This window comes from Ranitomeya variabilis, chromosome 1 (genome assembly GCF_051348905.1).
Source record: "Ranitomeya variabilis isolate aRanVar5 chromosome 1, aRanVar5.hap1, whole genome shotgun sequence".
In the NCBI taxonomy this organism is placed as follows: Eukaryota; Metazoa; Chordata; class Amphibia; order Anura; family Dendrobatidae; genus Ranitomeya; species Ranitomeya variabilis.
The window spans coordinates 721,925,960-721,939,230 of NC_135232.1; the positions used below are offsets into that span (position 1 = coordinate 721,925,960).

Sequence of the window (13,271 nt, forward strand, 5' to 3'; positions counted from 1 at the left end):
GCCGCAAATATCAATGTATTCTCAGAAATGCTACCTTTATGTGATCTAATGCCAAAAACTACGTGCAGTATAAGGGTATGTGTCCACGTTCAGGAAACGCTGCGTGTTTGACGCTGCGTGGGGCCGCAGCGTCAAACACGCAGCGTCCAGATGTTCCAGCATAGTGGAGGGGATTTTATGAAATCCCGTGTCCACTATGCGTGGAAACAAGCATCCGTCGGCCCTGCGACTCCGGACATGCTGCGCGTCTTTTAAGATCGCAGCATGTCCGTGTTCCTTGCGGCGCCGCTGCAAGGAATAACACAGGGCCCTATGTGTGGGGTGCGATGATGCCGGATGTGTGCAATGAACACATCCGGCATCATCGCGTCCCAGAAGGGGGCGGGGCTTAGCGCCGAGCGGGTTTGCCGTTCCGACGATACCGCCGGCCATCCTGAACATGGACACATACCCTTAGAGCTCAAGTAAGAAGTCGCAGTGAGCATCTACCACCAGCAGAATAGTGAGTGCAGCTCTGGAGGATAATACAGGATGTAACTCAGGATCAGTAATGTAATGTATGTACACAGTGACTGCACCAGCAGAATAGTGAGTGCAGCTCTGGAGAATACTACAGGATGTAACTCAGAATCAGTAATGTAATGTATGTACACAGTGACTACACTAGCAGATTAGTGAGTGCAGCTCTGGAGTATAATACAGGATATAACTTAGGATCAGTACTGGATCAGTAATGCATGTACACAGTGAGTGCACCAGCAGAATAGTGGGTGCAGCTCTGGGGTATAATACAGGATATAACTCAGGATCAGTGCAGGACATGTAATGTATGTACACAGTGACTGCACCAGCAGAATAGTGAGTGCAGCTCTGGAGTATAATACAGGATGTAACTCAGGATCAGTACAGGATCAGTAATGTAATGTACTGTACCAGCAGAATAGTGAGTGCAGCTCTGGAGTATAATACAGGATGTAACTCAGGATCAGTACTGTATGTACATAGTGACTGCACCAGCAGAATAGTGAGTGCTGCTCTGGAGTATAATGCAGGATCAGTATTGTTACTCGGTGCCTCACCTGCTGTCATCTCCTCCTGCACTGACCACATAGTGATCTGCGCTGGTGAAGCGGATGTTCGTCACATGGGCTGAATGCCCCAGAAACCGCTTATGCTTCGCCTGGATTAATGGACACACAATTGGTTACAACTGTCACACTTTTCTTCAGTGGAGACATTTCTACATGTTTTTGCTTTTTCGTTATTTAACGTTTTACTTACAAACTTCTCAGGACAAGGAAAGTCGAACAGTTTGACCATCCCAAAGTCATCACCCGTAACTAGACTGATCCCTGAGTGAGAGACACAGGCGCACGTCACGTCTGACTTCTCGTTGTGTCTGGACCAGATTCCCACCACCTCGTCCCCCAGGACACTGCAGGGGAGGATGGACAAGACATGGGCAGGTCAACGCATGGAGGAGCCGATCATTGAGGGCAGCATCAAGATAGACCTGATAATATCCCGCACACAAGCTCCTGCACCATCAGCTTTACAGCGTGTAACTGGGTCGGTTCCTATAATTAAAGGCTTTGAGCACCCTGCATCCTGCTGTCCCAAAATATGGAAACTATGCAGATGATGCATTACTTCTGGGGGAGCAGGAGGAGTATACAGAGAATTGCTGTAAGCCTTTGTATCAGAGGGTTAGTCTGGAGTCGCTAGTTCACCTCACAGAGGATTGTCTGAGATAAATCCCAGTGTACCAAACCCTCAGCTGTGAGAAGGATAAGGTATCTGGCTGTAAATAATATCTTCAATTTAATGACTAAAGCAGAGATGGGTGTGTGATTAGGGACCAGCACAACTATGGAGTCTCGGACTGCTGCTCTCATTATGAAGGGGGTAGTAGTCACTTGCCTGGTCCAGGTTGCCCATGTTATTCGGTCGATTACAGCTTGTTCCATGAGGAGTTTTCCTGAAGGCACTTCATAAACCAGCCTCTTATAACAGCCCGTGGAGACCTGCGAGTACAAGATAAAGTGGTGGTGTGCCGGTATGGGACCACAACTCCCAGCATTGCTGCTGACCAGCATACTGAGGATTTTACATCACGATGGGAGAGGTTCACGTTGTGCACAGTCGATATAAGCTCCAAGAGGAAAAGTAATATATATTCCAGTGCATGGAGCAGAAAATGCCAGGGGGTAAAGTGTCTGACAACGGTTTGGCCACTCGGTGCGGATCTTGACTCCCGTAGGTCATACCTGTACATAGCGGCTGTCAGCGGAGAAGTCGATCTGCAGCACGAAGCTGGGGATGTCTTTACAGTAACTGATGCGGTTCAGCGAGGGGCCAATGGTGAGATCGTAGAAATCCACTGCGTTTTCACTGGATCCCACCGCCAGGTAATGAGAGTCCGGGCTGAACCTGGGGACAATAAGTGCAAGCTCTTGTGTCTGCACTGATATGAACATATAATCTGCTGCCATTGCGACACCGGCCGAGAAGTTCACCGGATCGCACCTGATGTCTTGGATTGCCGACCTCCGGTCTCTCTTCTTGCCCCAGATCTTTAAGGAAGTGACGAGCAGGATGATGAACTCTCCGTTCTTCATGCCTATGGCCACCATGTCTCCCTCCGGACTGTAAGAGACGGTACGAGCCGCGTGGCCCAGATTCACCTTATTCAGCATCTTCTGTGAGAGAAAGACAAGAAATCCCAGAAAACTAAAGACAAATCACGCCAGTGTGCACGGACCCCAGAGAGTGTCCGGGATTTCTACCTTATCCCCAATGTCCCATAACCGAACCGTCCCGTCCTCTGCTGCCGACAGGAAGAAGTCTCGGGTGGGATGAGTCGCCAGCCCCCAGATGGGACCATCCATGTGCCCACTGATCAGAATGTTACATGCTGCATTCTTCTCCCCAACCTCGATGATTTCTGCATTCCGGGTTCCCACCAGGATTTTACCCTGAAAACGAAAGACAAGGCTATGAGGTCTAAACGCTCCAGGGACCCAAGCTCAGTGCCTCCAAACGTATAGTTTTTATGTTATCTGCAGGTCCTGTGGCCCCCACAGCTGAAGGTGAGACCACCCACCACAAGGAGCCCCTTACCTTCCCCCTGCACACGGATCGCACACAGTCTGTCGTCTGGCCGGTTTCCAACCTGAAGGCACGACATCTTTTCAGTTCTTGGTCCCAAAGCTTCACTGCACCCCCCTCTTTGGACCTGTATGGAGGGAGGAAGTAATCCATCATTGTGATATAGGCAACAATTGAGGAGATGGAGTACCAAGTGTATCCATCAGCAGATCCAAGCAGTACTCAGTATACCTCCAGGTTCAGCACTTACGGTCTTTCCTTGCCACCAGTGACGATCAGCCCGTCCCGCAGGGTTGTGTACATGGTAAACACCGGCCCGTTGTGAGCTTTGGCTACAATACGTGACAATATGTGATCTTTCCAGACACAGACATCCCCGCTGATGGTACCAGTGAAGGTTAGGTTACCCTGCAAAAAGGAACCAGCTTCAATAGAGAATTGCTAGATTTCTCGTCCACAGATCGGGGGGGGGGGAGACATTACAGCTACTCCAAAAGATGGCATAAAAATGATACCCACAGCTCCAAAAGCCACTGCCAACATGGTCTGCATCCTGGCGTCTTCTATAGAACTCAGCATCCCCTTCTTACTCAGCAGCGCCCTCCCGGCCAGAGTCCAGAACCGCACGTGTTTCACCCCCACAGACACAAACTGGGTGTCAGAATCTGGGCGGAATTCAGCCACAAAAATCCGCTGGTTGTGACCGACCTTACTGGCAATTTTGGCACCTGAAGCAAATCAAGAAAATGTGTCAGATGTAAGGAACATGCAACTCAGGTTAATTACTACACAGTGCTCCTCCTATACACCATCCATTCCTCCACAGCGCTCCTCCTATATACCATCCATTCCTCCACAGTGCTCCTCCTATATACAACATCCATTCCCTTGCCTACAATACGCAAAACAGCCAGAGACAAGCCTCAGAACAAGGCAATTTAGAGTGATGAGACCAAAATTGAACTTTTTGGCCATGACCATAAACGTTACACTTGGAGGGAGGTCAACAAGGCCTCTCATGAAAGGAACACCATTCCTACTGTAAAGCATGGAGGTGGATCGCTGATGTTTTGGGGATGTGTGAGGTACAGAGGCACAGGAAACTTGGTCAAAGTTGAAGGAAAGATGAATGCATCACGTTATCAGCAAATACTGGAGCCAAATCAGCCCAGAAGCTGCGCATGGGGCGTACTTGGACGTTCCAACATGACAACGATCCAAAACACAAGGCCAAGTTGACCTGTCATTGGCTACAACAGAACAAAGTGAATGTTCTGGAGTGGCCATCTCAGTCTCTATACCTCAATATCATTGAGCCACTCTGGGGAGATCTAAAGCAGCAGTTCATGCCAGACAGCCCAGGAATTTACAGCAACTGGAGGCTTTTTGCTAAGAAGAGTGGGCAGCATTACCATCTGAGAAAATAAAGAACCTCATCCACAACTACCACAAAAGACTTTAAGCTGTCATTGATGATAGAGGGGGCAATACATGGTATTGAGGAATGAGGTATGTGAACTTTTTATCAGTGTCATTTGGATGTTTTGGGCTGTCATTATGATTTAAAAAGAGAAAACACAGTAGTTTGACAATGAATGGCTTCAAACAACCACTAACCATGAGTGGAGAAAAAGTTGTGGTGTTATCATTCATATTCTCTGAAAAAATGTCATGAAAGCAAATATTCTGCTGTGGTATGTAAACTTTGAGCACAACTGTACCATCCATTCCTCCACAGTGCTCCTCCTATATACCATCCATTCCTCCACACTGCTCCTCTTATATACATCATCCATTCCTCGACAGTGCTCCTCCTGTATACACCAATTACTCCACAGTGCTCCTCCTATATACCATCCATTCCTCCAGTGTTCCTCCTATATACACCATCCATTCCTCCCCAGTACTCCTCATATACAGCATCCATTCCTCCTCAGTGATCCTCCTATATACACCATCCATTCCTCCCCAGTGCTCCTGATATATACCACAAATTCCTCCCCAGTGCTCCTCCTATATACCATCCATTCCTCCTCAGTGCTCCTCCTATACACCATCCATTCTTCCACAGTGCTTCCCCTGTACACCATCCATTCCTCCACAGTGCTCATCCTATATACCAACCATTCCTCAACAGTGCTCCTCCTATACACCATCCATTCCTCCACAGTGCTCTTCCTATATACACTATCCATTCCTCCAGTGTTCCTCCTATATGCATCCATTCCTCCACAGTGCTCCTCCTATATGCCATCCATTCCTCCCCAGTACTCCTATATACCATCCATTCCTCACCAGTGCTCCTCCTATACACCATCCAATCCTCCTCAGTGCTCCTCCTATACACCATCCACTCCTACAGAGTGCTCCTCCTATATACACCATCCATTCCTCCAGTGCTTTTCCTATATACACACCATCAATTCCTCCACAGTGCTCCTCCTATATACACCATCCATTCCTCCACAGTGCTCCTCTTATACACCAGCCATTCCTCCACACTGATCCTCCTATATACAACATCCATTCCTCCCCAGTGCTCCTCCTATACACCATCCATTACTCCAGGTCTCCTCCTACATACCATCGGTTCCTCCATGTAACTTATATCCTGTCCTGTATATTCAGTACTTACCTTCCTGCCATTTCCAGATTGTGACCGTATGTTCTGGGTCCAGCCCCACAGACAGGAGCAGTTTTCCAGTGGCACTGAAACTGACGGAACAGACGCCCTTGGAGTGATAGCAGCGCAGCACGGAGAGGGTCTGCTTACTCATTGCATCCCACACATGTATAGAGGGGGCCGAGGCTGAAGGGAAAATCGACACAAGTAATAAGAAACTGACAAGACAAAAAGTAAGACCCCACTCCAAAACACACACACACACAGAAATGCACCATATTTTGCGGACTATAAGATGCACTGGACCATAAGATGCACTCCAAATTTTGGGGAGGAAAATAGTTGTTTTTAATAAAAAGGATCCATTTTTTGGTCAAATTTATCTTACTGGGAGATTGCGTCACAGGAGGCAGAGTCACTGCTACAGGAGGCCAGCGTCAGGAGGGGGGCAATGCTGCGGGTCTCGGGCTGGGAGGAAGGGGTGACTCGGCGGTGTGAGGCTGCGGGCGCTGGGCGTCACGAAAATGCCGAGAGACAGGAGAGGAGTCCCCGATCTACCCATTTGTTTCCTGCTGGTGGGCTTCAGGAAAAAGGCCGCCGACATTAGGACGAAATTTAAATCTGCACAAGCGTTGCCTCCGGCGGCCATATTCCTCGAATCCACTGCCGGGAAATTAATGAGCAGAGAAGAGACTCCGCTCAATGCCTAGCTGCCAACATTGTCTTGAAGCCCTCAGCATCGCCTCGCTCCTTCCGCCGCCGCAGACTTCCTGTGGCAGGGATCCTGCCTTCGATGGCCCCGCTCCACGACCACCGCTGCTCCACCTCACCCCCGGTAAGCTACATTCGGACTATAAGACCCATTCTCATTTTCCTGCCTAATTTTTTTGGGAAAAGTTTGTCTTATTTTTAAAAATACGGTAACAGCATGTGGAACAATAAGGATATGTGCACAAGTTACATAGGTGCTGCGTTTTTTACGTGTTTTCCCCTGCACTTTTGTTTATGAAGCACCAACAAAGTGATTGAGATTCCTGATGTCTCATGCAAACGCTGCTTATTTTTTCCTTGCAGATTTTAAGCAGTTTTGCATCTGCAGCATGTCAAATCTTTCAGCAATTTTGCAGCATTTTTCACCTATTCCAAGGCATGGCAAAAACATGCAATGTGTCAAAAGCACATATTTTAAGCAGCCTTTTTTACTAGCAACACATTAGTATTTGCAGAAGATTTTTCATCTTCAAATACCGACCGTGTGCACAGACCCTTATAGATCTACACAGGAATGGGTTCATCACGTCATACACAGAGTATGACTTACCAGACATGTCCGCTGCATCACCTGAAATCACAGAAAAGAAATGTCTACATGAGAATCATCACATGTAGATTAGGTGTTAAGTCTTATGTCCACATACCAGTGTCAAACATTATTGATTTATAAAAAAGTATACAGTGAGCTCCCCCTAGTGGTGGCTGCAGACAGAATCTTATCAAGTATCTCTGTATACAGGGAGCTCCCCCTAGTGATGGCTGCAGACAGGATCTTATCATGTATCTCGGTATACAGGGAGCTCCCCCTATTGGTGGCTGCAGACAGAATCTTATCATGTATCTCTGTATACAGGGAGCTCACCCTAGTGGTGGCTGCACTCAGGATCCTAAAATGTATCTTTGTATACAGGGAGCTCCCCCTAGTGGTGGCTGCAGACAGGATCTTATCATGTATCTCTGTATACAGGGAGCTCCCCCTAGTGGTGACTGCAGACAGGATCTTATCATGTATCTCTGTATACAGGGAGCTCCCCCTAGTGGTGACTGCAGACAGGATCTTAGCATGAATCTCTGTATACAGGGAGCTCCCCCTATTGGTGGCTGCAGACAGGATCTTATCATGTATCTCTGTATACAGGGAGCTCCTCCTAGTGGTGACTGCAGACAGGATCTTATCATGTATCTCTGTATACAGTGAACTCACCCTAGTGGTGGCTGCAGACAGAATCTTATCATGTATCTCTGTATACAGGGAGCTCCCCCAAGTGGTGACTGCAGACAGAATCTTATCATGTATCTCTGTATACAGGGAGCTCACCCTAGTGGTGGCTGCACTCAGGATCCTAAAATGTATCTCTGTGTACAGGGAGCTCCCCCTATTGGTGGCTGCGACAGGATCTTATCATGTATGTCTGTATACAGGGAGCTCCTCCTAGTGGTGGCTGCAGACAGGATCTTATCATGTATCTCTGTATACAGGGCGCACCCCCCCTATTGATGGCTGCAGACAGGATCTTATCATGTATCTCTGTATACAGGGAGCTCCCCCTATTGGTGGCTGCAGACAGGATCTTATCATGTAGCTCTGTATACAGGGAGGTCCCCCTAGTGGTGGCTGCAGACAGGATTTTATCATTATCTCTGTATACAGGGAGGTCCCCCTAGTGGTGGCTGCAGACAGAATCTTATCATGTATCTCTGTATACAGGGAGCCCCCCCCCCCAGTGATGGCTGCAGACAGAATCCTATCATGTATCTCTGCATACACGGAGTTCCCTCTAGTGGTGGCTGCAGAGACAATCTTATGTATCTCTGTATACAGGTAGCTCCCCCTAGTGGTGGCTGCACACTGGATCTTCTCATGTATCTTTGTATACAGGTAGCTCCCCCTAGTGGTGGCTGCGGGCAGGATCTTATCATGTATCTCTGTATACAGGGAGCTCCCCCTAGTGGTGACTGCAGACAGAATCTTATCATGTAATTCTGTATACAGGGAGCTCCCCCTGGTGGTGACTGTAGATCGATCCATAACAACAATCTGTAAAAGGATTATTAAACCCCTTAACTCCCGGGGCCATTTTCGGTTTTCGTTTTTTGCTCCGCTTCTTGTTAGAGCCATCATTTCTTTACTTTTTGGTCAATAAGGCCTTATGAGAGCTTGTTTTTTTGCGTGACAAGTTGTACTTTTGAACGATACAATTGGTTTTAACATGTTGTGTACATGAAAATGGGAAAGAAATTGCAAAATGTGCAAAATTGCAAGTGTGGTGAAATTACAAAAAAAAGTGCAATTCCACAGTTATTTTATTTTTTTTAAATCATGTTCGCTAAATGCTAAAACTGACCTGCCATTATGATACTTCAGGTCATTACGAGTTCACAGACACTAAACATGTATATGTTCTTTTTTTTATTTAAGTGGTGAAAAAAAAATTCAAAACTTGCTAATCGAAAAAAAAAAAAAAAAAAAGATGCTTCCAGTAAGAGAGTTACATGCCGCTCTCAGAGATTGACAGCGGCCTTTAACTAGTTAACAGCCATGGGTGGATTGCGATTCTACCTGCGGACATATGTCAGCTCTATAGATCCCGGAAAGGTGCTGGCTCCGGCGCTGAGCAGGGGGAGTCCGACATGTGCGTACTATTACGCCACATGTCGGAAAGGGGTTAATCACTAGATCTTGGAATAATAATAATTTCCACAATTGGATGTGCTAAATAAAATGTCACTGTGCTGAGATAATCTTATAAATGTCCCCTGCTGTACTGTGTAATGGCCGTGTCTGACCGTGCAGGGACATGGTCTGATCATACCACAGCTCAGCAACATTTTACTTAAACATCCAAATGTGGAAATTATTATTGTTCCAAGATCTGTTGATTAAAATGAACGCTTGTTTGTTGGAAAGCCCCTTAAAGTTAAATTTGCCATGTGCTCCCCACATTGTCACACTTCGGGGTGTGGTGCTTAGTCTCGCTTTATGTACAAACATACCTACTTGGCCAGTTGCCACTATGTTGGTGAACTTTGGATGTTGGTTTATAGTGAGGCACAAAATGTCATCTGTGTGTTCCTGGTAAAAACTCTGAGATCCTATAAAATGAGAGAAGAAGTGAGCGAGATGTCGCGGGAGAGTGAAGAGCGTGGTGTCAGTACATTACCTGTGGCGACATTGTACAGGATCCCGACAGAGGCAGCGTGGTACAAGATATCAGCACCGTCGTTCAGATAGTGCACGTTATTCCGACAGTCTTTACCCCTGTACCCGAACACCAGCTCCAGCACCAGATCCTGCAGGACAATGGGATCCATCAATGTCATAGTAATGCATGACTGGAGTCATGAGTCCAGACATCAATATGAACCAATAATTGGCCCCTTCCTCACCTCAATGGGCCTCTTCTTCTTCCCAACGTTGTTAGTCTGGAGTTTCTCAGGCTGCGGTAATGCTCTACTAACGGGAGGTCTGAAATCGAGAACTGAGAATAAGAGGCGACCGGGGCGTCACTCATCCCATGCGAGAGAACGATCTGCAGAGGTCGCAGGTGAGCAAAGGGCACGGCACGGACCATGAGACATGATACAGGAGCAGGCTGCAAGCTGCATGGACTGCGACACTCTGCAAATCCCCTCAGTGTCCTCTAGGAAGCAGCACGGGTCATGATTATCGCCTGGGCAGTGATGATGGGTGAGGTGTGTCGATGGCATTCAGGAGCGGTGATGGGGGGCACTAAGAGCGAGAGATTTACCTGGAACCTCTACACAGCAGCGGGTAAGAGAAAGATAAGAATTACACAGGAATAGCGAATGTTGGAGACTAGAAACATGAAGACAGCTTAGATCTGCTGCATCCGGGACCGATACAGCAAGATCCGGACCAAAGCTGCACAAACCCAGAGTCATCGCTTACAGGAGCCATCTACTGATCGCTCAGGTATAAGTGTCAACTCTGCTGGAATGTGCCGGAGGGTCCTGGAAAAAGAGGAAACCCGCTATGTCCTCCTGGAGAATTTAACAGGTCTACCATTGCCACAGAAGCCACCCAGGACCACCGGAAAGCTGCACCACCCGACCGCTCAATGTGTGTCACCGTCCCTGCCCCCTGTACTATAATTTACCCTGGTGGCAGCAGTGGTCTGCCCGATACTGGGTCACACAGTCCCCTCCTATAATATATAGGTCTGCTCCGCACAGTTTTCCGCTCTGTCCATTTGCCCCTCTCCAGTGCTCCCCACAGGTGTCTCACCACCACTGATGATCCTGATAAAGGGGTGTAGGTTTCCTAGTACCATGTACCCTATGTAGTACCTTTGCTATATTGGAGTGAAGGGATGAAGTCTGTAAATAGCAGTGACTTATCCTTATGCAAAGAACTCCCAAATTTCACTGAAGACAATTTCCAAAAATTGCCAAATACGATCAGAAAAATATTTAGAATTAAGAGTCCTCAGTGGTTGATACCTTTTAACCCCTTCACCCCCGGAGCTTTTTCCGTGTTTTCGTTTTTCGCTCCCCTCCCTCCCAGAGCCATAACTTTTTTATTTTTCCGTCAATATGGCCATGTGAGGGCTTATTTTTTGCGGGACAAGATGTACTTTTGAACGATACCATTGGTTTTACCATGCCGTGTAACAGAAAACGGGAAAAAAATTCCAAGCGTGATGAAATTGCAAAAAAAGTGCAATCTCACACTTGTTTTTTGTTTGTTTTTTTTGCTAGGTTCACCAAATGCTAAAACTAACCTGCCATTGTGATTCTCCAGGTCATTACGAGTTCATAGACACCTAACATGTCTAGGTTATTTTTTATCTAAGTGGTGAAAAAAATTCCAAAGTTTGCTAAAAAAAAAAAAAAAATTGTGCGATTTTCCGATACCCGTAGCGTCTCCAATTTTCGTGATCTGGGGTCAGGTGAGGGCTTATTTTTTGCATGCCAAGCTGGTGTTTTTAATAATACCATTTTGGTGTAGATATGTTCTTTTGATCGCCCATTATTGCATTTTAATGCAATGTCGCGGCGACCAAAAAAACGTAATTTTGGCGTTTTGATTTTTTTTCTCGCTACGCCATTTAGCGGTCAGGTTAATCCTTTGTTTTTATTGATAGATTGGGCGATTCTGAACGCGGCGATACCAAATATGTGTAGGTTTGATTTTTTTTTTTATTGTTTTATTTTGATTGGGGGGTGATTTGAACTTTTACAGGTCCTTCTCAAAAAATTAGCATATAGTGTTAAATTTCATTATTTACCATAATGTAATGATTACAATTAAACTTTCATATATTATAGATTCATTATCCACCAACTGAAATTTGTCAGGTCTTTTATTGTTTTAATACTGATGATTTTGGCATACAACTCATGATAACCCAAAAAACCTGTCTCAATAAATTAGCATATTTCACCCGTCCAATCAAATAAAAGTGTTTTTTAATAACAAACAAAAAAAACAATCAAATAATAATGTTCAGTTATGCACTCAATACTTGGTCGGGAATCCTTTGGCAGAAATGACTGCTTCAATGCGGCGTGGCATGGAGGCAATCAGCCTGTGACACTGCTGAGATGTTATGGAGGCCCAGGATGCTTCAATAGCGGCCTTAGGCTCATCCAGAGTGTTGGGTCTTGCGTCTCTCAACTTTCTCTTCACAATATCCCACAGATTCTCTATGGGGTTCAGGTCAGGAGAGTTGGCAGGCCAATTGAGCACAGTAATACCATGGTCAGTAAACCATTTACCAGTGGTTTTGGCACTGTGAGCAGGTGCCAGGTCGTGCTGAAAAATGAAATCTTCATCTCCATAAAGCATTTCAGCCGATGGAAGCATGAAGTGCTCCAAAATCTCCTGATAGCTAGCTGCATTGACCCTGCCCTTGATGAAACACAGTGGACCAACACCAGCAGCTGACATGGCACCCCACACCATCACTGACTGTGGGTACTTGACACTGGACTTCAGGCATTTTGGCATTTCCTTCTCCCCAGTCTTCCTCCAGACTCTGGCACCTTGATTTCCGAATGACATGCAAAATTTGCTTTCATCAGAAAAAAGTACTTGGGACCACTTAGCAACAGTCCAGTGCTGCTTCTCTGTAGCCCAGGTCAGGCGCTTCTGCCGCTGTTTATGGTTCAAAAGTGGCTTTACCTGGGGAATGCGGCACCTGTAGCCCATTTCCTGCACACGCCTGTGCACGGTGGCTCTGGATGTTTCCACACCAGACTCAGTCCACTGCTTCCTCAGGTTCCCCAAGGTCTGGAATCGGTCCTTCTCCACAATCTTCCTCAGGGTCCGGTCACCTCTTCTCGTTGTACAGCGTTTTCTGCCACATTGTTTCCTTCCAACAGACTTACCATTGAGGTGCCTTGATACAGCACTCTGGGAACAGCCTATTTGTTGAGAAATTTCTTTCTGGGTCTTACCCTCTTGCTTGAGGGTGTCAATGATGGCCTTCTTGACATCTGTCAGGTCGCTAGTCTTACCCATGATGGGGGTTTTGAGTAATGAACCAGGCAGGGAGTTTTTAAAAGCCTCAGGTATCTTTTGCATGTGTTTAGAGTTAATTAGTTGATTCAGAAGATTAGGGTAATAGGTCGTTTAGAGAACCTTTTCTTGATATGCTAATTTATTGAGACAGGTTTTTTGGGTTATCATGAGTTGTATGCCAAAAATCATCAGTATTAAAACAATAAAAGACCTGACAAATTTCAGTTGGTGGATAATGAATCTATAATATATGAAAGTTTAATTGTAATCATTACATTATGG

The 13,271-nt window shown here is 46.3% G+C and overlaps 1 protein-coding gene across 7 annotated transcripts in view; it reads right to left on the reverse strand.

Annotated features, from left to right (window-relative positions):
* Positions 1-13,271, reverse strand: part of EML5 (EMAP like 5) — a 175,615-nt gene that overhangs the window by 897 nt on the left and 161,447 nt on the right. For 4 of the 7 annotated variants that reach the window (XM_077267584.1, XM_077267582.1, XM_077267586.1 and 1 more), the window contains 14 exons: positions 9,893-9,971; positions 9,667-9,796; positions 9,500-9,598; positions 7,053-7,073; positions 5,744-5,917; positions 3,628-3,836; positions 3,359-3,516; positions 3,121-3,235; positions 2,787-2,975; positions 2,527-2,699; positions 2,268-2,430; positions 1,921-2,024; positions 1,282-1,435; positions 1,080-1,180 (listed from right to left, as the gene is read on the reverse strand). In XM_077267584.1, coding sequence (XP_077123699.1) covers positions 1,080-1,180; positions 1,282-1,435; positions 1,921-2,024; positions 2,268-2,430; positions 2,527-2,699; positions 2,787-2,975; positions 3,121-3,235; positions 3,359-3,516; positions 3,628-3,836; positions 5,744-5,917; positions 7,053-7,073; positions 9,500-9,598; positions 9,667-9,796; positions 9,893-9,971 — 1,869 coding nt within the window. Of the gene's footprint in view, positions 1-1,079; positions 1,181-1,281; positions 1,436-1,920; positions 2,025-2,267; positions 2,431-2,526; positions 2,700-2,786; positions 2,976-3,120; positions 3,236-3,358; positions 3,517-3,627; positions 3,837-5,743; positions 5,918-7,052; positions 7,074-9,499; positions 9,599-9,666; positions 9,797-9,892; positions 9,972-10,254; positions 10,264-13,271 lie in introns of those variants that run through there. The other 3 variants (XM_077267581.1, XM_077267583.1, XM_077267587.1) reach the window with 3 other exon arrangements.